General features: G+C 48.3%; 1 protein-coding gene across 1 annotated transcript in view; it reads left to right on the forward strand.

The window, feature by feature from the left end:
• Positions 1-27,576, forward strand: part of LOC119443797 (uncharacterized) — a 454,815-nt gene that overhangs the window by 340,791 nt on the left and 86,448 nt on the right. The window contains exons 13-14 of the mRNA XM_037708465.2: positions 19,568-19,633; positions 27,170-27,249. Coding sequence (XP_037564393.2) covers positions 19,568-19,633; positions 27,170-27,249 — 146 coding nt within the window. The remainder of the gene's footprint in view (positions 1-19,567; positions 19,634-27,169; positions 27,250-27,576) is intronic.

Raw genomic sequence — 27,576 nt, forward strand, 5'->3', positions numbered from 1 at the left:
TGGTTAGTTATCTTGGCACAGAAAATGCTACCATCGACTGTGACAGCTTGGGGCCTGTTTTCTAAGTAACATGTTAAGATTCAAAGCTGCACCAGTAATTCCGTAAGGCTCGACTTTATGAAAGAGAAAGGTGTGATTAATAGTGTCAAAGGCGTTCGTAAGGTAAAAAAAAAAACTGCCCCAAATACTGATCCATCAGCTATAGCAAGTTTAATGTTGTCCGTGTAAATAGTTAGTGCCAGTTCAGAACCCTGGACGGAAGCCAAGCTGATGGGGAGCGAGTAAAGCAAACTCTTTTTTTAAATATGACATTAAGCGCTGATACAGAAGCTTTTCGATTACTTTACTATAAATGGAAGAATGCAAATTAGACGGTAATTTATAATACATTCGCGATCAGATTTCTTGAAAACGGGAGTCATCGTTCCGGTTTTTCGGGAGGTTGGAAACATACCGTTTTTATACATTTTATTGATATTAGCAAGAACAGGCGAAACTGTATCAAATATTAGTTTTATTCTTGAAGGGTGAATATAATCTAATCCCGCCCCGGTTGTTTTTATTGATATGACAGAATGAACTTCTGCACTAGCAGTTGGATATAAGTAAACATAATGTGGACAGCGCAACAAATGGTCCATAAAAGCGTTGCGTTAAAAGGTTGACATTTTATTATCTTGTGCATTCTATCTGTTTTAGAAGTTGATCGCAACAAGCCATTTGTGATCCACGGATTTCTTCGCACCCTAAACCAACGAGTCCCCAAGATCATGCCATTGTCAGGAAAACTGAGGACAGCGACCTGCAGGGGCACGGCCGCTGCTGATCGTCCTGATAAACATCCTCCGACACGACAAGTTAACGACGACGATTTATCTGCTACGCCATCTTCTGATAACGACGCATCACTTTCCGCCGATATTACCGTAACCGTCGACAATTACCAGGGCACCGCCCTCGTTGATACCGGCGCCGACTACTTCGTTATGAGTGGTGAATTGGTGGCTACTCTCCGACAGGTGACGACACTATCGAATGGTCCCCAACTTCGTACTACGGGTGGTCATCTCGTGACGCGTGTTGGGAGTTGCCCTGCCCGAGTGCAAATCTGTGGCTCTGCCTTCATCCGATCCTTCGTCGTGCTGCGTCAATGCTCCAGACAGCTTATCTTAGTGATGGACTTTCTTAGAGAATTTGGGGCCATTTTAAATATTCGAGAGCTGCTGGTAACATATTCACTAACGCAAGCTCGCACGAATGCAAATCGCACAAGATAGCGTTGCGTGTCTCTGATGATTCCGCGACCATACCGTCTCGTTCCAGTGTACCGTCGCCGATAGCTATCGGCGACGTTATCGCCGATAGTAGTGTTATCGTAGTGAGCGACAAGGACCGAACTGCCCTTGGAGTTGTTTAAACCAATGTGTCCATCCTCTTCTCTCGTCAAGTATGCGTCGTCCGCGGCCTCCTCGAACAGCCCAAACACCCTGCTGAAATCCTAATCACGAACTTTTGTCGCGAATACCAACACTTCATGAGGCACGCTGTTGTCGCTTACTTCGAAAAAAATCGGCAAGGCGAGAACCAGCCTATCACTCGCGCAACTTTCCTCTGTCCCACATGACGACGAAAAGCAGTCTACTATTCAATTCGATGTGAATCCCAAACTTCGCTCTGTTTTGCTTTCCTTTAGCGACTGCTTTACCACGACGTCAAAATCAAGCAGACACTACTTGCGAAGCACAGAATTATAACCGAACCCTCCGAAAGACCCATTCGACAGCTTGCCTACCGTGTGTCTCGAAGGTAACAAGACGCTATTGGTGAACAAGTCAAACAAGTGCTTGCTGACGACATCATTCAGCCATCTACAAGCCCATGGGCGTCACCAGTGTTAATATAGTTCAACAACGTCACAACGAACGACGTCTATCTGCTGCCTCGCATCGACGACTCGCTGGAGCCCGACTTCGACACTCCAGATATTTTTCATCCACAGATCTGTGCAGTGGTTATTGGCAAATCGAGGTCGATGACTGTGACCGGGAAAATACCATATTTATTACTCCTGACAGACTGTTTAAATTGAAGATTCTAACTATCGGCCTGTGCTCAGCTCCTGCGACTTTTCAAAGAATGATGGACACTGTTTTGTCCGGTCTTAAGTGGCAAACGTGTCTTATTTATTTGGACGTAGTTGTCGTTTTTTCGGAGACATTCGAGCAGCATCTTCAGCGTCTTTGTGCAGTACTTAAAGCGCTCAGAACTGCTGGCTGGTCAAGACCGAAAAATGCCACTTCTGTTACCAGGGGTGCTATGCAGGATGCCCCGAGTTTGGCGAAACTCGGGATCTTCACGAGCTCTGGCGACGCCCCAAGATCAAAGAACAAATGGTAACAAGACGACGTTTGTCCATCGGCACACCTCCAATTTCATTGGTTTATCTTGATTCACTCTGGGTGGCTATTATCCCTTGGGCGTTGCCATATGGGCGGTCGACAAACTGGGGCTCACGTGATCATACGGTCGGTGCATGGTCGTGCCTTCTTTCACTTGTTTGTCGTTCCACCGAGTGCAATACAGGCACAAGCAAGTTATAAAATAAATTCATTTAGTACAATAATATTAGTCACATTAACGTGGGTTGTAAGCATTTTAATGTTTCCACGATGTACACGGAATGTGTATTAGACTAATTTGTATTTAAATACGTTTCGCGTTATGCCACGAGGGGACGCTCGCCCCCCTCTTTTTTTTCTGGATTCGATTGGCACGGCTCGATACGTGCTTGCTCTAGCATTTCCGGGCACCGATTGGTGTGCGCTTGCTTTTCTCACTGGGTTCCAACAGATCGCTCGTTGCTCCTTTGCTCTAGATTGGATTGGTGCGGCTCGCTACGTCCTTGCGCTCCCATTTCAGAGCAGAGATTGGTGTGCGCCTGGTTTTCACACTGGGCTTTTTACAGATCGCTCGTTGCTCGCGCTAAAGAAAAGCTGCGAGTAGCGCGCGCATCCAGCTACAGGACGAAGTGAGCGTCGGCTAGCGCATAAGTGGTTTGCCGCGCGCTTACCGTGTAAGCACACAGGAATGCCGGAAAGCACACATACAAGGGTCAGAAAACTACGCTTTATTTTCTTTTACTTTGCGATACACCTCCATACTGGCAAGCGTCGATCGATGGCTTCTAACAACCGCAGGAAAGAGTCTTTGTAGTGGCTAGCCCGAGCGATCCGTGGCTTCTAACAAACGCACGAAAGGGTATTTGCAGCGCACGTGGATGTTGACTGCCACCACATGCATCCCAGGTGGGACTCCAGCATCGGTGCAGTTACCCTGTACCCATCGCTGACGAGGGAGCGCTTCACTTTTTGACAATAACTTTCTTTTTTTTGCGTGTGAACGCCCGTGATGGGGTCCACAAAGTTCACGCTTTGGTTGACTGTCTACCAATGCGGATTGAGGCATAGCCCCGTTAGCATCCACTAAATTTGGGATACATTTGTATGCGGCCAATTCGTCACTATGAATAATGGTCCCCGGTTGAACATTGGCTGCAATAATGGCGCCTAGCGTCGCCGCCTTTCGTCGGTATACTTTGAAAGTCGCAACACCCCTCTGGTCGCGCAGAACATGCCGAACACCCATGGGCCCCCAACTTTAACACCGCCGTAATTTTGGCGGCTGGCGGAAAGTTGTCGCCCGTCATTAGGCGGCCTCGATTGTATACTTTTGCTCGCCGCGAAGAAGGCACTCATCAATTTGCGCTATCTACCCGGGGTACCAAGTGGAGGTCGCGCCAGCAGCTCGTCCCTCGCGACCTTACGGGGGTAGTTCGTCCTGTCGGCGATGGTGTGCTCCTATAGAGGAAACAAGTCACCGGTCATCTCCTTCAACAGCCATATGTCTACGCTTTTGCTCACGCAATACGTGAGCCAAATCATTTGCCGCCTGGAGAGGTGGTCGTTCGGATGGCAGAGGCAGTCCGTGTTGGCGAAGTAACGTCCTTCGCCTCTTTGACCCTGCAGTGCAGCTTTACCGTGTAACTGCGAAAACTGATTTCGGCACCTGTTGCATCGGAAGGCAGCCCGGCTTCCATTCTGAGTCTTCCAATATAATGTGACCACTTCGCCTACGCAGGTTGGTTGGCCCGGGTTGAACCCCAGGTGCTCGTAGGTGCCCCAGTACTCCGATGACGACGCCGGACCTGGCCTGGGGCTAGGGCGCGGTGGACGAGCAGCGCTTGAAACAGGAGAGAGCCGAAGCGATCGCACGAACTTTTCCTCCGCAGCCTAGTCACATCAGTCTGTGCTCGGAAAGCATAATATGCCCGCCACGCAGTCTCCGCAGACACGGGCGTTCGCCTAACTCGTCACACAGCCAGCGCACTGACGTTTTGGAAAGGCAAAAACGACGCTGAAACTCTACGTCGGTCATGTAGCTGAACGGGTCCAGATGGTCATATTGACGCTTGCCGCCGCTGGATGCGATGACACAGGCTGCTGCTGCCGCCGCCATGCTCCCGAGTTTAACTCGAGAGGGGTTTCGCGATGTACGAGTTTGGCCCGAGTTCGCGTGTCAATCAAAACCATAGGTCACGCCCCGAGCAAGGCATGTAACTCTTGTGCGCGCCCGCCACGGTTGGGCCACGCCCAACTTATTTTTCGACAACAGCGACGTGGTGCGGAACTGAGAGGAATTAACAATCTTGACCGGCGAAATAAAACACGCACAACGCACTGTCATCGGTGATGTACTCAGCACCACTATAAAAAAAAAGCGTCGACTTTCGCTGCCTTATGCATATGTCTTCTTGGGCTGTGATGACCCCACAACACGGTTCATTGCCTGCGTTGTGGCTACGTAGCGCACAGCAATAATTATCCGCACGTCACTGTAGCTGCTTGCAAGGCGTCGATGCGCCGTGGTGGACGACGATCTTGAGCAGTGCGTAGTGTTTTCCAACGGCAACGTATCGCAGCTGTCATTTGAGATGGCTGCTCTGTCAATGATATAGTGCAGCAAACACGGTCAGCGGTCAGCGCAAACACACCCAGTGCAATGGCATTTTGTCATCACAAGCACGGCACACTAAACAATTGCAACACCTTCCTGCGTTCGAAGATTTCCTAACTGCACACAACAGCCCTCACCCAGCAAAATGCGATTGCTGCGCTGTCGTTACGATATCCATCTGCGATCGCTGTTAGCTCAGCAGCAGAGGCAATCGGCAAGCACATTGGAGTGAACAACACACTCAAATTTTGCGCACATGCGCACGGAGGCACCTTCAATGGGCAAGCGGTGACAAGAGACGAACTGTGTCGCTGGGCAGCACGCTCGTGTTCGCAATGCATCGCGGAGACTTCGCGCACGCAGATAAACTGGTGCATTTTCATTGTGCTGCGTCACTACGGACCCAGAATACCACACAGCCATTTTGCAGCGACAGCCGTTGCTCCCGTCTCTATGGCTAAAGTGTCGTTTCAGTTGGTAAAGCGGCGGTCTTAATAGCCGCCGCAGTGAAGCACCTGCGGTGAACAGCCATGCCGCAGCACTGCGTTGCCATTCCCCTATTAGACAGGGAATGGGCAGATCGTTGTCATGACTGACTTTATCGAACATAGCACTGCAGCGCCCCTGGCGACTGCTCACCGCATGAACTCCCTCGTGCGTGTGACCCTCTAGATTGTATCCGCTTGTAAGCTTTCGCCTCACTGTCGCCACTCGCGGCAAAAAAGTACAAAATTTAATAATTCATTATATGTCCGTTTGTCATCACAAATTTACAGCATTCAAAACAAAAAACCGATACTTTAAGAAGTAAAATGTTGGTTATTTTATTTGTTGTATTTCAAAGTATTCGATTGAGGGAAAGTATAGGTGCAAGAATGCACCGCATGTGCCCTGTTCGCATTCGACGGAGGATAGAAAGATAATGCCCGAAAAAGGAGGCACGCCCTTGACGCGCCCGATAAAGGCGTGGCAAGCGGCTCACGGCAAGTGTGCAGACAGACAGCGGGACAGTGACGGTATTGCTAAATTGCGATAATACGTTAACAATACGCGGCGCTGGCGCGTTTTGTTGCGCAGTCCTGTGTGCTTGAAGCCCGGCAGCACTGTGCCGCGCAGGGTGCGCTCATGTTGTCATACGCGGCTTTATCTCGACATTTCTTTTTGCCTGCTGTTATTGCACGTTCCTTGCTATCTTCGTTCACTGACTGCCATCGAGCAAACTCGGGTAAAACTCGGGTGAACGAGAAACTCGGCGCATCCTGCATAGCACCCCAGGATCCGAAATTCCTTCGTCATACGTCAAGCTGCGATGGAATAGGCCAAGATCCCGAAAAAACGCGAGCTCTTGCTGCCTTCCCAACGCCTACGAACAAGCACGAGGTTCATCGGTTCTTGAAATTTTGCGCGTATAACCTTAGCTCCGTACCAAACTTTTCAGAAATAGCTTTGCCGTTAACTTATCTCCCAAGGGACAATGTCGCTTCTGTTTGGAACCTAGAGCAACATCGAGCTTTTTGCAACCTACGACGACTCCAGACTCCTCCAATCCTAGGTCATTTCGACAAAGATGCCGACACCGAAGTGCACATGGACGCAAGCAATGTCGGTCTCGGAGCCGTCCTTGTGCAGCTGCAAGAAGGTATCAAAAGAGTGATCGCCTACGCTAGTCGCACCTTATCATCGGCTGAATCGAACTACTCGACTACGGATAAAGAATGTCTAGCTGTTGTGTGGGCCATAGCCAAGTTCCGACCGTATCCCTACGGACGACTTTTCAACGAAGTCAGTGACCACCATTCGTTGTGCTGGCTTGCTGGCCTCCAAAGACACCTCAGGCCGCGTCGCTCGATGGAGTCCTCGCCTTCAGGAGTTTGACGTTACGGTTGCCTATAAGTCAAGCCGGAAGGACACAGGCGCCGGCTGTCTGTCACGCGCTCCCGTAGAAACGATTCCACCTTAACTGACTAACGACGAGTTTCCTCTGCGCCGTCAATGCGTCTGACTTGGCTCAGCAACAACGTGATGACCTGGAGATTCGCCCGCTCATCGACTACCTTGAGGGCCAACTTACGCAGCCACCGCGGGCATTCCGACGCATAATTTCGTCGCTTATTATTCGCAACAACGTCTTGTACAAGCAAAGCTTTGCCTCCAGCTCTCAAACCGATCGTCTGGTGGTTGCCATATGCGATGCGAGAAAAGATCCTGCATACTTGTCACGACGAACCGTCTTCTGAACATTCGAGGTTCACGCGCACTCTCGCACGGATCCGCCACAAGTACTACTGGCCTAAACTGTCCCGTACCGTCAAGCACTGCGTGAAGACATGCGCAGACTGCCAGCGGCCAAGCCACCGCCCATAAAACCACCATTTCAACGAGCTACAGCTAATGACGTCACCAACTTCTTCATTCATGCTATCGTCCTCCGCCATGGTGCACCAGCAGTGGTTATTAACGACAGAGGGACGGCTTTCACAGTGCAACTTCAGGAAGAAGTGATGACCCTCAGCGGCACTGTTCATTGTCGGGAGACTGTTTATCATCCACAGTCGAACAGCTCAACAAGACCATCGCTGACATGCTTTCAGTGTATGTCGACGCGGATCACAAGAACTGGGACAGCGTTTCTCCCTTCGTAACCTTCGCCTATAACGCCGCAGTTCAAGAAACCACAGGATTCACTCCTTTCCACTTGCTTGACGGCCGCGAGGTTACCACAATGTTAGACGTAATGCTTCTGCCCGACGCTTTCGCTTACAGGCTCCGTACAGTGAACAGAGGGCGCTACAACCGAATACGACAAAACGCCGTGTAGCGCTCATGGTGGTAGGAATGTGAAACACTGAGATGGCCGCTCCGAGCCCCCTGAACGTGTTTCAACGCGCGCGTGACGTTCAAAATGTCGCGTGTGTTGTTTTGCGGCTTTAAGCCGATAAGCTGTATTGAAAATTACCATCGTGCGCCTATACTCGACAAAGGAGACAAGCTGTATGTGGCGGGCCACGTTTACGACGTGAAGGAGACCGACGGCGCCGACTTGAGGGCGCCGTCGGTCAGTCTCAGCAAGGGAAACAAATGTACGACGTTTCCTTGCAGCTAGGGAGAACATGCATGCATTTTTATATCAGCAAGTGGTTTTGACGCATAAGCGGAAGCGCACACGCTACCACGACTTATTGGAGGAAAATCTGCAGTGCAAGTTAAACGAAGACGACGAACACACAAACAGGACGGGAGCTTGCGGCGCATTGCAACTAGCTCAAAGCAAGATTATGCTACCGCGACGTTTTTTGAATGAGAAGTCCCAAATTGACATTCGGTGATTACACGTCGTTTTTGCTAAGTTTCCAGGTATTCCGGTGCGTGGTCACAGAAATGTCCAACTGCAGCTCTGCCTATTTACAGTATTTCGTTCATTTCGTGGCCGACGTGCGCAGAAACGCATTTTTGCAAATCTATAAATGAAGTGTTTCTAGGTGTTGATTTTTCGTTTATTGGCTACTCCGCCGTTCACGAAGTGTTTGGAGCAGATCCTGCTCGTCTGCTTCGGCATCCACGGCGAGCCGTCATTCTCGCCGAAGAAAAGAAGAGGAGCATGATTGCGAATACTACGCAGTTCATACTGACGACACAGTGCCCTATGCATGCGGCCGCAAGCAAGAGCGCACATGCAATCACCGAATGACTTCTTCACGAGACGGTAAACGAGGCAAACACGCCACATAGCGCTGACGAGAGAGAGCAGTCTCACGGCGGGCGCCACTTGGTGAAGGCATTTGAAGTTTAGATGTTACACGCACCATCACTACCCCCAAAATCAACGCAAACCGAGTTTACTTACTTCGCTGAAAGTATCACAGAAAAACGCAATTTAACAGTTAATTACCGGACTGCAAGCATGCAAGCAAATCCACAAAGATTCGCATGCAGCCATTTGAGGCGCAAATTCGCGCGTAAAATTTCGCGCTACGCAAGCTTGCTGTGCATAACGTGCTCCATACACTTCCAACCGCGCAAAACACGCAAATACAGTTGCAGAATCTCAAGCAGCTAGACCTGGCTAGACCTTAAAGCATATAGTTACATTGACACTAGGAGAACGCTGTTTTCACAATTACTTAACTCTTCGAACAGCAACAATCCATCTTTTTCGTCGTTCTTGCTCCCACGGGCGGCCAGGAAACCGGTACAATTTCACGCCAGGCTGGCCTTCGTGGCTGTGGCAGTTTTTTACGCAGCAGTACCGGCACTTGTTCCTCTTCCGTACGCTTTCAGTCGATGGGTTAGAATTAGTCGAGCGGAAGGATGACATTGTCTTAACTCCAGAAAAGACCGAACACCACCATCGACGCCGCGCCTACGAATGCCCCCGCGCGCTTTGGCCGTCTCATTATTGTTGGCGGCGCTGAGACAGATGGCGCAGCAATCACAGCAAACTTCACTGAGCGGAGCCAATACCCCAGTGAATGCTGCCCAATATGCTCAGCGTGCAGAGAAAGATCGTCAGCTAGCTCGCCTGCGCATTCGCTCTCAGCAACACTACGATGCTCACATGTACAACCTCCGCCACAGAGAAGTTACCTACCACCCCGTAGACAAAGTATGGATCTGGAGTCGCGTACGCCAACGCGTAAGGTCGGCGATACTTGTGCGTCGTTATTTCGGGCCTTACCGGGTTCTTCAACGCCAAAATAACGTCAACTATAAAGTTGTCCCAGAGAGCAGGGCGCGATGCTCCCGCCGTACTTCAAAACCGGACATGGTCCACGTGGCTGGAATGAAGCCATGTGACGCACGCTGAAATGTTATGAAATGGTTCACGTGACCATTTCAAAAAAATGGTCACGTGAAATGGTCCATGTTACGCATGCTTCGAAAGCATTGCACCGATGCTTTTGAAGGGGGGGGGGGGATAATGACACGTCAATTCAGTGCATTTCCGTGTGTTGTGCGGGTACAGTTTGCTTAAGCTTTATTTTGCGCTCCACGGAGGATTCTGTGAAGGGAGATGAAGACGACGAAGCCGTGCTGCTCGATCGGAGCTGTTCTTCTGTGTAGCGGGCTGTTAGTTGTCCTGTTATTACCGTGACAATTTCATATACATCATCAGTCACTGGGGCATGGCAGGCTGACCACCATGCTATAAGTCTCCACCTTCATTAGAGTGAACATATCTTTTTCACCCCAAAGAGCATTTTTACGAAAGATGACACATACCGTGGTGATGATAACGTCGAGTGCGCGTGTGATGTAAAAAACGGCGATATTAGAGTCCCTGCTAATCAGCAAGATGCAGAATACCGCCATCACAGCGCACATTTATGAAATGAATAGCTAGACAGAGAGTTGAAACTGCAAACTATTTTGCGCCGGCAGAACAAGCATTTTCCGTTCGATTCAAGCTTATTGTCGTTCGATTCAGTTGATAAATTACCTGAGCGAGCGAGGGTCCCACTTAAATTGCCAGAACACCCTATAAATTTTTGTTAAATTCGATTAGGTTATTCCCCTCCCTTGTAAGCTTCGCCGGTTATATAGGATGGGTGTCCGTCACTACCAGAGAGAGAGAAAGAGAAGGCCTTGTTGTTGACCAGAAAAACCTCTGGTTGGATACCTTATTTGGGGGAAGTGAATAAACTTGTGCAGCTTCGTGAGAAAGCGCCCCACAGTTAAAGGCGCTTTCAGTCAATGAGCCGCAGTTACAGGCCTCTTGAGCCAATGACCGTTAGTGACGGGCTTCAACCATCGCCTGCACGAACAGAGGACGATCGTCTAGTCCATGTAATGCCTTGGACATTGACCGACTTTGTATGTCGAATCGAGAACAGTGGAGCAGCAACTGTTCGATGTTCTCTTCGTTGCGGCACACTTTACATGTAGCACCACCAGCCATTCCAATTAATGCTGAATGAGATCTCGTAAAGATACAAAAAAGTACAAAGCCTGCTGCTCTTGTGCAAGTTGGTGCTTATGCTTTCTGAACTATCAGTCTCTTCTTTTTTTTGTTCCCCTACTGCATGTTGCTCTACTTTGCCGCCAGGAACAATATGTTGATAAAGCTATCGTAAAGATAACACCTAATTCCACTACCGACATAAAAGCAATGCCTCGTGTCGGTGCCGATCGGGTGACGATCCGACCTCTGCGCACCTTGGGTTCTCCTGTGGGCAAGCAATGTTACAAGAGGTGTATTAATGTCCGTTTCTGAACCACCAACGTCCCCCAGTACAAGACACGACGAGACTGTCAGTGACGCAAGACACAACCAACAAGGCAAGCGGGTTGCTGCAGCCTATTCAATCTTCATGCTGAGCTCTCGAGCAGATCGGGATGGACTCATTGGGTGGGGTGTTAACATCCGGAAATAATTGCATCGCCGTGGCTGCCGACTACATTACCCGCTACGCCGATACAAAAAGCCGCCTGCACAAAGAAAGTGCGGTCGAAAGGGCTGAATTAAGAGAAAGCCTTACATGGCTCATGGGGCGAAAGATCCGATGTGCGGAGTTATGGCGTCCGGCGTTATGGCACCAAAATACATAGGAAGTCGAACCATCCACCTTTAGTGCGAGTCGTACCCACTACCTGTGTGGTCTTAATTAGGGCGAAATTAATCAAGACCCTCGACCTTTGATGTTAATTAGGGCGAAATAGGCCATCAATTTATTTAAGACAGCGTGAAGCCGAGGCGAAGAAGCGCCAGCACGACCTGTGTGGTAATTAGGGCACACTTAATTAACATATTGTAACGGATGTAGAATGGATTTATTTACAATGAAAGGGGCAGAGAAGACATGGGGCGGTCCGAAACAGCCGACGCCCGAAAAACCTCGCGCCGCTTCTTGTTGTTCTATCCTCTTCCGGTGCGGCGTTACATTTTCCTCCGGGTTAGACGAAGCTCACCGAGCGAGTCAGAGTTCGCGTTGATGGTATGGCTTCAGCCGTGCGACGTTCACGACTTGCGTCTTGGGTGAACGGCGGTTATCAGCCGTCAGTTCAGCGATGACGTAGGTCACTTCACTCAAGCATCGCAGAATGACGAACGGGCCCGAATACTTGGCAAGAAGCTTTTGACACAGTCCCCTTTTCCGAACCGGTGTCCACAGCCACACAGTCACCGGTGGCAAATCTGACCGGCAAGTGTTGTGCGTCGTAGCGAGCCTTAGCATGAGCATGCGACGATAGAGTTCTGAGCCGGACAAGTCGGCGTGCTTCTTCGGCACGACACAATATCTGCGCGACAGAAGCATCTTCGTTAGGTGAAAGAGGAAGTATGGTGTCGAGAAAACTTTAAGGATGGCGAGCGTAGAGGAGAAAGAAAGGTGCGTATCCTGTGACTTCATGTTTGGCATACGTGATGAACGGTAATACGGCATCCCAGTTCTTATGATCCGCTGAGACATACATTGAAAGCATGTTGACGAGTGCACGATTGGTGCGCTCGGTTAGACCATTGGTTTGCGGATGGTAAAGCGTAGAATGGCGATATTGTGTTCCAAAAAGGCGTAGTAACTCTTCCACGACGTCAGCGGTGAACTGCCGGCCGCGATCACTTATCACCACAAGGGGAGCCCCGTGGCGGAGGATAATCGAATGTAGAAGAAACCCCGAAACATCGGCTGCTGTAGCTGCGACAAGTGCCATTGTTTCAACATACCGTGTTAAATAATCCACGCGCACGATGATCCAGCGGCAGCCGGTGGAAGACTTGGCGAAGGGACCGAGTAAATCTATACCTACTTTCTCAAAAAGTGAAGTCGGCGGTCTAACTGGTTGGAGCGTTCCTGCAGGAGCTGTAGTCGGTTGTTTGTGGCGTTGGCATACATCACAGCTGGCGACATACTGCTTGGTTGTCTTCCACGATTGAGGCCAATAGAAACGTTGTCGGAGGCGATGGAGCGTTCTAGCGAATCCAAGGTGCCCGGATGTAAGGTCGTCATGCATGGCCCGAAGTACCGCAAGGCGCAGGCATTCTGGGACGACGAGGAGCAGTGGAGCACCATTGTTAGAATAATTCTTGTGGTAGAGCACACCGTCTTGAATAACAAGTGGTGTAGGCCGTTCGGATCGGTGAGTCGCATCAATAATCGGTTTTAGTGAAGGGTCGCGCTGTTGTTCATTCTGGAAGACGGCGAAGTCAGGAAAGTCCGATGAGATGGCAGTTAAGTAGTCGTCGAAATCGTCATCAGTGCCGTTGCTATGAGAGGGAAGGCGAGATAAGCAGTCGGCATCTGTGTGGCACCGACCACTCTTGTAAGCGACGGAAAAGTTGTATTCTTGGAACCGCAAGGCCCACCGAGCCAACCGGCCAGCTGGGTCACGCAGTCCAACGAGCCAGCAGAGAAAATGATGGTCGGTAACAATTTTGAAATGGTGGCCGTATTAATATGGTCTGAACTTGTGGATGGCGAAAACAACAGCAAGACATTCCAGTTCCGTTATTGTATAATTTCTCTCTGCTTTGGTCAGAGTACGACTTGCATAGGCAACGACGTGTTGGCGAGCGTCGTGAAACAGGACGAGCACAGCACCAACGCCCACACGACTTGCATCAGTATGCAGTTCGGTGACCGCTTCCGGATCGAAATGACGGAGAAGTGGCCAAGAGATGAGCAAAAACTTCAGCTGCTCGAAGGCAGCCTCGCACTCAGTGGACCATACGTAGGGAGTGTCCTTGCGAAGCAGGTTAGTCAGGGTCCAAGCAAGCTCGGCGAAGTCTTTAATAAACCTGCCGAAAATAAGAACAAAGGCCCGGGAAACTTCTGAGGTCTTTCACTGTCTTCGGCTGCATAAAGTTGCGAAAAGCAGAAATCTTTTGGGGGTCTGGCCGTATACCGTCCTCGTCGACGAGATATTCCAGCACAAGGGCTTGACGCTCACCAAAATGGCACTTCTTAGAGTTTAAAATAAGGCCAGCCTGTTGGATGCAGTACAAAACAACGCCGAGCCGCTGCTTGTGCTCGTGGAATGTTCGGCCGAAAATAATCACATCGTCTAAATAACACATGCTGATCTCCCATTTGAGACCACGGAGAATGGAGTCCATAAACCGCTCGAAGGTTGCTGGGGCATTACATAAGCCAAACTGTATGACGTTGAACTCAGAGTCCGTCAGACGGGTGCATCGGTATCTGCCAGTACCCAGACCGGAGGTCAACCGACGAAAAGTACGAGGCGGAGTGAAGGCAGTCTACAGCATCGTCGATTCGTGGTAATAAGGGATGCACGTCTTTCTTTGTGACGGCATTCATGCGACGGTAATCGACACAAAATCTGCAGGAGTTGTCTTTCTTTTACACTAGTATAACAGGAGCTGCCCAAGGACTGCAAGACTCCTGAATAACGCCTTTCTGCAGCATGTCGTTGACCTGTTCGGCGATCACTTTTCTTTCGGTTGGAGATACGCGAAAGGGTTTCTGGAGTATCGGAGTCGCTTGCGCAGTGCGATGGTGCATGCGGGATTCCGGCAACATCCAGCAACGCTCGCCTTGAGCAAAATCAAAGACTGACGTGTGGCAGGTAAGCACTTGTAAGAGTACATCTTGCTCGGAAGACGGCAACGACTTGTTAATCATACGTCGCAAGTCATCCGAATAGCTCGGCAATGGATGACGGATGTCTGAAGATGCTGCAACTGTTCGTACATCAATTGTTACTTGCTCCTCAAATGTTCCCAATTTTAGTCCGGCAGGCAGGGAAACCGGCTCATAGAAGCGTTGACTGTCCACAAGAAAGCACGCCCGTCGATGGCTTGAACAATAGATCGGGGAACCAACACATTCTCCTTAAGGGCGTTGTTGTGGTCTTGCTCGACAAGACCGCTGCATGATCCCATCCGGACACGTGAAGAACACACGGGAACAAACATGGCTGTGCGACCAGGCAGGAACACATCTTGAGACAGCGAAAACACAGTCGGCTTGATCAGTCTGCAAATCATCAAGTATGGCGCTTGGTAACGTGCTCCGTATTAAAATCTCTCCAGTCCCGCAGTCAAGGGTAGCACTGCATCCACGTAGGAAATATTGCATCATGAGTTGCGTGGAGCAACACAGTGAACTCGGCTTTAAAACTCTGTCCACCAATTGCAACCAAAACCGAAGAAACTCCAACAGGGCGCCACATTTCACCTCCAACTCCACGAAAAGTTTCTTTGCGATCCCACTTGAACAACAATTTCTGTCCTAAGCGATTTTGAAGCGGAGGCTCATAACAGAAATAGCGGCACCAGTATCGACAAGAGCAGTAGTTTGTACACCCTCTATACCTACACACAGCTTGTTTTTCAGCATCACAACAGACGGAGGAATTGACGAGTCTGACCGCCCCGCGACCGCACCTCCATCGGCCGCACCAGCTAGTTTCCCAGCTGCGGCAGGGAATACGACCGACGACGGCGCGGGGATGGCGAACGGCGCAGTCGGGTCGGTGGCGGTGTAAGGCTGCGCTCGGATATAGGGGGCACATCGCGCGATTGGTATGACCACGGTTGTCGTAGAGGATGGGCTCCGAATTGTGCAGACGCGTCTTTGTGCTCCCGAGCTGGGTACGCCGAAAGACGTGGCGCTCGCTGCGGGCGGCGGCGACAATAGAGCGCAATATGTCCTCGGGAACCGCAGGCGTAGCGGACAGGGAGGTCGCGGTTGGAACTAAATGGAGCAGGTACGTGTGGCGCCGGGTATGATTCCGCAAGAGCATGTCGTGGCATCCAGTATTCCGCAGGAACACGTCGAGATGTTGGGTAGTACTCCGCAGTATGACGACGGATTGGTGAGGACTGCCGGAGACTGAGATTCGCCGGGACGGACAGAAAGCTCGTGTTGTTTAAGTGTGGTTCTTCCGATGGCGGTCGGCGCTCAATGCGCCGTTCTCGCGACCAGGATGGCGGTGTATCGGGAAAGCACTCGTCAAACGCGCACTGATAACCAGCGTCTACTCGATGAAGTTGTGCTAGCTCATCTTGAACCACTCGACGGACGATCGAGACGATGTCCTCGCAGGCAGCGACTGTCCATACTTGCAACTGTGGTAACGTTGTCCAAGCGCCCGAACTTTGGTAAGATCCTGCGGGTCTTCAGAGCTTCGAACGCGTAACATTGCTGCCGGAATTCGGGAGGAGTGTTCAGGTTTTCTTTTGTGATTAGAAAATTGTACATGTCTTCGGCGCTGCCTTTTAAGATGTCCCACTTTGTCTTCATCGGCATATTCGCGCTGCCAATTCCACATAGCTTTAATATTTCTTCAATGTACGTTGCGCACGTTTCGCCAGGCAATTGCGCTCTGCGCGAGAGCGTGTGTTCCGCTTTCTTCCTTTTGGAATTACAGTCGCCAAAGCAGGCTTTCATTTCTTGGACAAGTTTCCCAAGTAGTCAGCACATGTTCATGATTGTCAAACCAAAGTAGAGCGGTACCGGCGAGAAAATGCAACGTTCACAAGCTGCGCGGACGTCATCCACCCGTTATGGCGGCTAACTCTTTTATAGTGCCTCAGCCAGTCATCCACGTCTTCGTCTGTTTTACCGGAGAATATGCGTGGTTCCGGCGTATAGTAGCTCGGTTGCCTTGGTCTCGGGCTGACTTGATCGATGCCCTCTTCGGTGGTGTTCATTGACCGGCCTGCTTGGGCGCCGACCATGCTTGTTCGCTCCGGTGGTAGTCCGGCCAGGCGTCTGCTTCTGCTAAGATCTGGTAGGACTGGGTGGTCCAGGGCGTCCAGTACCCCGCACCTCCCACCACTTGTGACGGATGTAGAATGGATTTATTTACAATGAAAGGGGCAGAGAAGACATGGGACGGTCCGAAACTGCCGATGCCCGAAAAACCTCACGCCGCTTCTTCTTGTTCTTTTATTTTTTTCCGGTGCGGCGTTAGAATATAGTTAATTAATGCACTAGAACCCACGACCTTTGGTGGGAGTTGAACACACGTGGAGATGTGGCCGAACCGGTCATATCTCCAAGTTGGATACCAGTTGACATCGTGAAGGTAGAGAGTCGAACCCTCGACCTCTGGTGGGAGTCGAACGCGCTACCGTTGGTGTTAACTAGGGCAAAGTAAGTTCGAGCACTCGAACCCATGACCTTTCGTAGGAGAAAACAAGCAATAGGAAGTAACAACGCATTAGAATGAAAATTCCAAGTAATGAATGTCTCGTGAGTGGACAGGCTTTCACCTTCATCCTGTTCAGCGTAAAGTGACTGTCAACTTTTTTGTTGAGGATATCCTGCTACGACAACGTGCCCCAGGTGTCCTCATCAGCGACAGAGAAACAGCTTCTACGGCGGATGTATATCAGGCGATCTTTTAACACAGCCAGACAAGCCACCGCAGGACAACCGGCCAAGAATGGCACACAAATGGCCTTACGAAGGGCCTGAATAATGAAAACGCAGGTACATTAGCAATGTACTTTCATGGGGAACACAATGCTTCGAATACCGTCGTTTCGTACGTAACAGTTGGATGTAGCAAGGCCGTGTAGAAAAGAACGCGGATGACGCCCTTCAAGCAATCCGATTGACGACACTTAACGCCCAGCTACCGACCGTCAGCGACAAAGGCTACCTAGAAATAACTACCCCTTCCTCTTAGCGCATCTTGGATTCTTTTGCGCCAGTTCAAGCTAAGTGAGTCTAGCAAAACGAGCTTTTGGTGATCCGAAAAATCCCGATAGCTAACATGCATACGCATCAAGAACAGGAAAAAAATTACTCCATCTCCCGCTAAAGGGAACCATGTGTGGATGCGAAGCAGCGGGGAGAAAGCTACTAAAGGGAACCATGTGTGGATGCGAAGCCGCGGGGAGGTGGTTAGCTTGAGCGGGAGATGGTTTCGCGGCAAGGGCTCGAGCGCTCATCGCGGAGCTGCACAGGAGAGAGAATGGGGGGTGCGCATTCCGTCATTTTCATTCCGCGGAACTACCGTGGCGCCCCCAACGGAGTATGCAGCTGTCGCACCACCTGTCGTGCTCGCCGCTCCGGATTCCTAGAGGTGAGAAAGGGGGGGGGCGTAGGAGAGGGTGAGGGGACGCGCATGCGCTGTGGGGGTGTGGCACGCGGGCGCTGCTCCGTGCAGTAGAGGATTCCTAGATGAGAGAAAGGGGGAGCGTAGGAGAGAAGAGAGTGGGGGAGGGGACGCGCATGTGCTGTGGCGGTGTGGGACGCCACGCGACGGAGGGACGGACAAAGCCCCAGCCATAAGCTGCTTCGCATCTAAAAGATCAATAGCCAACCCTACGGTATCCGACGACGCTATGCGGAATACCAGCCCGGCGAACGCGTTTGGTCATGGACACGAATACACCAACGTTGACTTCGGGAACAGCTTCTGCGACGTTATTTCGGGCCATACAAGATCCTCCGATGTGTTGACGCAATGGTGCAGTGGACTGAGGTCATGCGTGATGACATTACGAAATCACAGCGGCACCGCGCACAATCTGAAATTGTGCACATACTGTGCGCCTCAAGCCATCGCACGCACGCTAAGAAACTCTGGTATTTCAATTCTTAGTTGCGTTGAATATTTCTTTATGTTCATGTTGCCATTTATTGCCATAGCAATTATATACTCCCCAGGCGCACTTCTGTCGTCAGCGTCGTCGTCAGGTTCCGTGTAAAGTCCGATGGCGATGAAATCGTCGCTGCGCGCCGTATGCTCTATGTGCGAGTGAAGGCGTGCGAGGATAAGCCCGACATCGAGGCTCAATCTCGCACGTGCAAGGGGGGAAAGCGGGAGGGAAGTGCGCAGTCTTCAGTCTCGCGCAACACTCCCGGAGGAGGGTAGGGAAGGGGTTCTACTCCGGTCAGTCCGGGAGGAGGGGAGGAAGTCATTCTACTGTGGTACTATATCTTGGACAATTTAGCTCACAGGCAACTACGATTTCCATTTTGAAATGCATATGTGGCGTGAAAATACTGTGAGTAGCGAGATCCACTGACCGGAAAAATACATCTTTTTTGCTTTTAGAATACGAAGCTGGCTTCTAGTGACTGCAGCAAACAATTGTTATTTAAAGCCCCCTTTGCTTTTAGGAAAATTCGCGATAATCGGTAAGGATCTGAAGCGGACTTGCACGATGTGTCAGTGTGCATGTGTACGAGGTTTTTGCTCTCTTTGTCACAATTTTACAAAGATCCACGTAAAAAATTTTTTGATATAGCTCAGAGTGATGTGTGATATGCAGTGTGCGTTCTGTTTAAGTAGGCGCATTTTAAGTAATTGTGTGGAAACTTCCCTTTTCCTAAACTTTTGTAATTTTCAAGTTTTGTACTCCTAATGTTTGCCTAAATTAACAGCCTGCTACAAAAAATCTCCAGATAATGGCTTTTCTCTTTTTGAAAACAACAGGACACATCATCATCAGTTGCAGTGAAGGCCGAAAAAAAAAGCCAAGTTTTCGTATGTTTACATACGACCTCCCAAGTGAAAGCTGTCTTTTAAAACTCCTCACTGCTGAGCACTCACTCGAATATATTCATATTGGGTTATCGGGATCTTGAGTATTCTGCTGTTATTTATGAGCTGCTATTTTGTTTTGTTTTTATTCCAGTTTACCCATGGACTGGAAACCTTGACATTTTTCTATCCCAAAAAAATATCGTCGGACGATTTACGGGTAAGGACCAACATTGATGCGGCACAGCAAGGCACAGGTTGCATCTACCACTATCTCTAATAGCATTAAACAGCTATAAACACAACTTTGCGGTAAGTTTAGGTCGATGCGTGCGTTAGTATCGGTCGTATTGGTGACCACGGACACCATTACAAACATTCTTATGGTGCAGTACTTATGTGGTGCATTAGAGGCGCATCTCTGGACATCAGTTCGAACTTTCGAAGGACACACACATACACCCCGTTATTGTAGATGTCGGTAAGCGAGTACAACTTATTGCATGTTTGTCCTCGCACGGGCTTCACCCAATATCAGGCGTGTATAGCGGAACAGTCAAAATATCCGTGCTAAAAAGAAAGTACAGTGGACACCTAAGTACTTTATCTGAGTTGTGAATGCGAAAAAAAAAGCCCAATTGAACGCCGCTGAGTGGTCCTTAGAGTTATGAACTCCTCGCGGGCAAGTGAGCGCCCCTGGAAGAAAAAAAAAAAAAAAAAAGGGCAGCTTGCACTAGTGGTGCAAGGCGGAAGAAACAGCGCGGCTGGGGGTGGACTAAGGTTTACGAAGTTAATAAGTTACTAAGTCTTTGCTACGTATTACTATGTTATGCCAAGATTTTATCGTGTTTTGCTATTTGTTGCTACGTTATACTAAGATTTTACCGGTTTTTTGCTATGTAATGCTATATTGTGCCAAAGTCTTTGCAAACCTTCATATCTCCGGGGTCGTTTTCGGCGGGAAACGCTTCGCGCAACATTTGCACGGCGACATTGCGCTTCTCAAAGTCTGGAACCGAGTTCAGAGTAGACAGGTTGACGCCGAATCACAGCCGATCGCAGACGCGGCAGCCGTGACCAAGCTAGGTGTTCAAGAACTCTCGCTGAAATTGGCCGTTCGCGCCACCCATGGACTGGTAGGTTTGACGGTGGAAGATACGCATGAAGCGGCAGCCAGGATCACTTTCTCGGCGCTTGCGATCACTCAGACAAGAGCGTTGCCTGTAAAGGTCGCGGTACTCGGGATCTACCGCTCTTCGCTGTCGCTTTAACGAAGATTCACCAGCACAGTATCGATTTTTTTTTCTTCAACACACTGCTAGCCTTACATTTGAGGCTGTTGCAGGAAAGGGGCAGGATACATATTCAAGAGAACACAGTTCAAGTAGGCGTGGACATAAATAAATTTAGGTGAACATGACAGTACATATGCACTCTATATTCTGTATACGAGTGCTGTAAAAGGAGGGGGAAAGGTAGTGAACGCCATGTTGGAAGGTTCACCACACGCAAGTAGCACAAAGAAAGTGTAAATATATTGGATATTTATTACGTAAGAGATAAGACTCAGCAGCTACTGGCGGAGTCATGAGAAGCAATATATATATATATATATCAGGGCAGAAAACAAGCAACTGAGAAGTGAAACATTGTACGACGCAATGCGCCGGCGTCCAGATCGTAGCTACAAAGCATTATTTGATACCTTGGCGGTAAAAGCTTCGATTGATGGGCAGGTGACATCGGCATCAGGCAAAATGTTCTATTCACGGACTGCATGTGGAAAAAAGGAGTACCTGAATATGTTGGTGTGAAATGTGTATTCTCTTCAGTGCTTGGTGTGTTTTGTTCGGGAGCTACGTATATCTGTCTGTAGTAATTAGTTACTCGAATTGATTTTCATACTACCATTAAGAAGGAAAAGAAACTTAAGGCTAAGTAGTCGGACTCGATTCGCTTATTATTACGGCTTTCCTTATTAGTTTTGTAGGGGAGTCAAGACAGCGATACTTATTAAAAAATAAATCTGATCGCTTCACTTTGTACGCTCTCCAATTTTGCTATGTACTGTTTACAGAAGGGAAACCAACATACTATTCCATAATCCAGTATTGAGCGAACGAGTGACAGGTACGCTAAGCGTTTAGTATCTATTGATGCGGATCTTAGCAAACCTTTTAACGAGTGCAGAACTGCCAGTGCTTTATTAGCAATATGTTACCTGCTTCCCCCATTTAAGATCTAATGAAATTATGACGCCCAAATATTTATACTGTGCTTTCTTTAACATCTGTCCTTGTAAATAATGTGGGTAGTTCATGGGCGCTCTTTTATTCGGCACTGTCATACAACCAGTTTTTTTCTTGGTTAATCACCATCTGCCACATTTGGCACCATTGTTATATTTTCAAGTGCACTGTTATCTAGTCTTGACGGCAGGTTATTTCCTTGTAGATAATGCAGTCATCTGCAAACATTCTTACCGCGGCATTAGTATTGATGTGTAAATCATTGATAAAAAGAAGAAATAGGATAGGAGCTAAAACGGCACTTTGTGACACGCCAGATAGCACATTGCCGCAATCCGAAGTCCTTGTAACATACTTGTTGTCGTCGAGCTGCAAGGTCTCTTCTTATCCACTCGGTGACGTTGTTATCACCCAGGGTAAGTTTCTGAACTAACTTAGGATGGGAAACCTGATCCAACGCTTTGAATTGGTCTAGGAATATTATGTCGGTTTGACTGCATTGGTCCATTGGAAGAGCTAAGTCGTGGATTGTGTCAATAAGTTCAGTAGTCGTAGATAATCCTTTTCTAAAGCCATGATGATTAGGAATAATAAAATATTTTTTTCTACAAATGATACTATGTGTTTAAAGATTTACAAATATGCACACCAGGTCACACCAGACCGTTCGGGTTACATCAGACACACTAGACCGGCCGGGTTACGCCAGACACGCCGGAACCCGTGTCTGCAAAACCGCTCTGGCGTAAACACCAAACACGGGATGGGGCATTTTTCGACTGGGCCATACGTGAATATCTTGGCAAATATCTACAAAGATTCCGCCACTACCTTGGTTCTCCACAAGAAAAGAGATTGTATCTCCTTGCCTAACCCCTTTCTTGATAGATAGCACCAACAACACCGACGCCGACCCGAGTGAGGCAATACAAGCTTCGCTTGAAAAAATCGAGATAACAAAAGGCCGGCTGCGCGCAGACGTTCTAGCGCTCAAGCGAAGCTTGTATTGCCTCGCAAGTGTCGGCGGGGGGGGGGGGGGGGGGGTTCATGACATCAATAAAATTACATGCTCGTCCGTTACGTCGCGATTTACGATAATAAAATCACGTTTGATGCACACCCGCATTGAGAGAGAGAGAGAGAGAGAGAGAGAGAGCGAGAAATGAACTTTATTAAAGCACCGGCGGAGGTAGCAGGGTGCCACGCAGGGCCCTCTTGCTACCCGACTATATATGTGCAGTCATCAAGTTGCGTCTCGTCGCTTACGCCGGGGACCCAACCTTCTCCACGAGGCTGTCGCCCCTGGGTCCCGTCGGGTGCGTCCCTGCGCGTTTGGCGAGCGAGAGCTGTCACGATCCGCTGGACCGCCTGTAGTTGTTGCTCTGAGTCCTGAGCCGTTACGGCACTGGCAATGTCCGTTGGCAGTGTGCCTGGGTAGGCCGCTGCCTCTTCTGGATTCAGTTTACAATCCAACAACACGTGAGTTAGCGTGGCGGTTGCACTGTTACACACACTACACTACCCGCATTGAATATGCTTGTATGCGCCAGGGATATGCGGCTACGAGCCAGGGACAAGAAAGATATAAAGAATGAAAGAAGGAAAGAAAGGAACGAAGAAAGAACTCGGCAGCGCCCCTGGATAGATGGCCAGCGTGTCTAGAAGAAAATGACGAGCCCGGCGGAGACCTGAGCAGTTTCTTAGCGTTGGCATGCACCGACGCACCGGCGCACCGGCGCACCATGCATTTCGGAAACGAAAATCGATTAAAAGCATCCCGGAAAACGATTAACCTTCATCGATGTCCACCTTTCCTTTAATCGACTTAATCGATTAGGCGTGTTCGATTAATCGTTTTCCATAGTTCGACAGGAGTGGAACGAGAATTTTGAAATCGTACTGGAATGGTGGTCCACGAGCAGTGTCTGTGCGGCTGGGGTAGAGCGACAGTCGGCTGTCCTTCCGATTCCAAAGTTATGCCGAGCCTAGCGCTTCCCGTCGTCGTCTGCTTCCATAGCTGGCTGCGTAGCCGCTAATCATTCCAACGTAGAATTTCACTTTTCTTCTGTCGTCGTAATGGGGAGGCCGCGTTTATGGCGCTATGAGCCATTGGGGGGTATGAGTCATTCATTGTCTTACGTGACCAACATATTTATTTTTTGAAGCAATTGAATTTCGAACAATCGCAAGCGACAGTGGCGGGCGAGTGCTGCTAATCACGCCGCAGAGCAAACTCGAAACATCAAACGCAACGGTCACCGGCGAACTGAGGGCGTACCGTCAGTGACGTTCTCTATATCGTAGCCGAATGTGTGTGTAACCTCATAATTGAGAAATACTTTAATGAATCCTTGGGATTAACCCAGTGATAAATACCGGGGGCGCACGTTTCAGCTTCGCCGGTTAACCATCTTCACGGAGTGGAAGGGTAGATGAATTTTTTCCTTCAGGACTATGTGCCATTGTTTGTTTATCTATGTGCGCGTATTGTTTATCTTGTCAAAAGCCACTAGTGCCAACTATAGTTAGTCTTTAACAAGGTAAAGATTACCTTTATCAAACGTTTATACACTTGTGCTTCAAACTTGGTTCCACCTCTCAAGCATTAAAACAGGGCCCTACAAAAGCAGTTAACTGCGTTTCAGCCTTGTTCAAACTGCCCGGCAAAAATTTCAATTATTCGAATAATCGATGAAAAACCCTGCATCAAAAGCGATTAATCGATTAAAGGCTAAAACGATGAACGATTATTCGTTATTCGAATAAATTAATTGATCGACCATCCTTAAAACGTAGGCTTGGAAGCGGTGCCGCCAGATGCTGCAGGGTGTTTATAGGAAAGCGACAGAGAAGGTCGCGCGTCAGTATACGTCTCATTATCCCCTTTCACGCGTGGTCTACACATTTGTGTACGTGACTTATTTTTGCCGTTTTTGTGAAGTTATGGCAAGGAATAGACCACAAAACCTAACCTTAGGGTAAATTAAGCGTTCTGCTTACCTCAAGTATTCGCTTTGCTTACCTCAAGATCACTTTGTAGAAGGCACTACAGGGTTTGTCGGGAGGAGTGACGTGCGAAGTTTCTGCAGCGATTGCGAAATATTTTTCTTTCTAGTAAAGCTCGCAACCAATATTTATTTAACTTGTGCAGGGAATTCACACTAGCCATCCAATTCCTTTTTTATTAAAGAACGTCTCGATGAAAACCACCATACCTTCCCCAGCTGGCAGGCTTTTTTAAACAGGAGTTAAACAGGAAACCTGAACACTTTAGCATATAATTTTATTGAGGAAATTTTGCTATGGTAAAAAAAGTACCGCATTGTACGTAACCAGTGACTGCGTGGAAAATTTGTATTGTAGTCACATTGGCCAGCTGGTGCCCTATTTGATTGGGGGCAACTGGACGGAGCATTTAACTAAACCTCAGCAAATTGTGTTGCCTCTAGCCCACTTAGAGCATGTTGATTAAGATAATGTACTAGCAAACTGAAACCAATATGGAAGTAACAGGAATTCGTGTAATAATTTCATTTGAGAACCCTGGCAAAGACGAGGACGACGAACGCGGGATCAGTGACACGAGCACGTCTCTGTGACCATGTGACGTGTGCAATCAGGCACACACTAGGCACATCTTGAGTAAACCACAATCGTGGAGCAGCCATGGCTTCAGGGAAGTGCGCTCGTCTCCCAACGTGGAGGCCCGGGCTTGATTTCCACCCACCAATTTACGTGCTTTAACGCGATGTAAATAACTTAACACCGTAAGTTTTGAACACTTTGAAAGCCATAGAATTTAATAGAAAAATATACCAGAAAATATAGAAAATTTACCAGATTTTCTTTTCAAACCACTAATTTTATTTGTTTACAGGAACCTCCCTGAGAAACGTGGCATCAATCCGGGCATCTTTAGACTTGTTTTTACTCTTTGCGTCGTCAGCCATTTTTCGTCACGGGGCAGTTTTCCCAAGCTCACTGCAAGGTGACCGCCAAAGGCACCGCCAACATAGATACCAAAGGCTTTCGCGTTAATGATTAGATACTTAATCACTCCGTGATTATGGTGACTCATCATAAAATGCAGAAATTCATTTTACCACCTTGACTTGCCATTCATGGCTGGTACCGCAGAATCGATGAGCCAGGCGTATGAAACCAGGGGTAGGTAGCCTTAAATAATATGAAGCAATAGCGCCCCAACCGCAACCTACCCTGTCGCGTCAAGCACTGATGGCTAATGGGTAGCCATAGCAACGAATATGCATCCGGGATACTAGGGATAGCCGTGGTGGCTACGGAGTTTCAACTGTGGCGCAGTGATTACAGCGCGAGCTACTGTCTCTTTGTATCATTCGGCGCTCGTTTCGTAGGAAGATTGTCACGTCGTGCGTCTCTTGATGTGGCCAGGAGATACGGTGATTCACGGATGGCGTAGGGATATAGCACGGCATTCGATAATTACGATAACTATGATTACATATAAAGCAAATCTTTGGAAGGTACACACACGTAATAAGAAATAGTGTTAATCCCAATAATGTCACCAATCTTCTCCAAAGGATTGGTGCGCCGATATAGTTTGTTCTTAAAGAAGCCCCCTCTGGTGTTGCTACATTTTTCTCGTGAATAAATAATTTAGAAAAAATTTCGTTGCAGAAGGCACAACACGCCCTCACACATTGTTGAACATAATTCATATGCCGGATAAGAAAGTGGTTTTTAAAAGAAGTCTACCAGAAAACTTTAGCATAAAATTTGATGTAACAGACGTCGCTATAGTGAAAAAAGTACCACTTTGTCCCTAGCCAATGACGGCGTTGAAAAACCGTATTGTATTCACATATGTCAGATGGTGCGATATTTGGTTGGAGGGGGGGGGGGGAAACTGGTCGGAGCATTAAACTAAACCTCGGCAACTTGTGACGCCTCTAGACCACTCCCGCTAGAAAACTGCAACGAATAATGAAGTAACAAATCCATGTATTAATTTTCTTTAGGAATCCTGGTGTCTAGAATAGAGGTTGCTTCGCTGTAATATCTCATATGATGGCAGAACCTGTGAGCGTAAATAATTCCAGTTCCAGTCTGCACATCAATGGACCTTTTAGCAAAACAACTCACTTTATGCAACATATCCCATACTGCGGCAGACCCCAATTGGTTGCAAATTGAATGTCGGTTGTGTCACTAAAAAAACACGTCTCACCTCTTTTTGCGATGTAAGCTCAATTAGGCGTAAAAACACTCACAGAATGATTACACCTGCATGAAGATAGAACTGTTCATAAATGCGTTCTTTGTTTCTAAAAGTCGCATTCGGTTTTCAGGTGATGACGAATGCGTTAGCGTGCAATAGTGACCATCTATTGCATTTTTTCGGTCTTAATATATCTGCCCGTTTCCTGGTTTATTAGAAGCTAGATGATATAAATAACCATTATACAATTCGGGAAGATTCCTTCACAAAGAATAATAACACCACTTTATGTTTTCTATTGCAGACACAAAACCCAGATACTAGCCCTATGAAAATTATTTTTGAGCGTGCTTCACAGCTGAAAGAAGAAGCCGAAGATGACAGGTAATGTGTACCTTTCTTTGCATCTTACGTAACGTGCTTTAACGCGATGTAAATAACTTAACACCGTAAGTTTTGAACACTTTGAAAGCCATGGAATTTAATAGAAAAATATATTTAAAACAGTAAAGAAATATCGCTATAAATGAGACCGGTTTAAAGAGCGGTAAATATCCTTAAATTACATTTTGTTTTGTTAGCAAAGGATGCTTCTTCAATCTTCAAGTGCGCAAATAGTTCATCCTTCTTCATCGTTCTATCGTTCATCGTTCAATATTCAATAGATCATGAATATTCATCGTTCATCGTTCTTCATCGTTCTTCAAACAG

This window comes from Dermacentor silvarum, chromosome 3 (assembly GCF_013339745.2).
Source record: "Dermacentor silvarum isolate Dsil-2018 chromosome 3, BIME_Dsil_1.4, whole genome shotgun sequence".
In the NCBI taxonomy this organism is placed as follows: Eukaryota; Metazoa; Arthropoda; class Arachnida; order Ixodida; family Ixodidae; genus Dermacentor; species Dermacentor silvarum.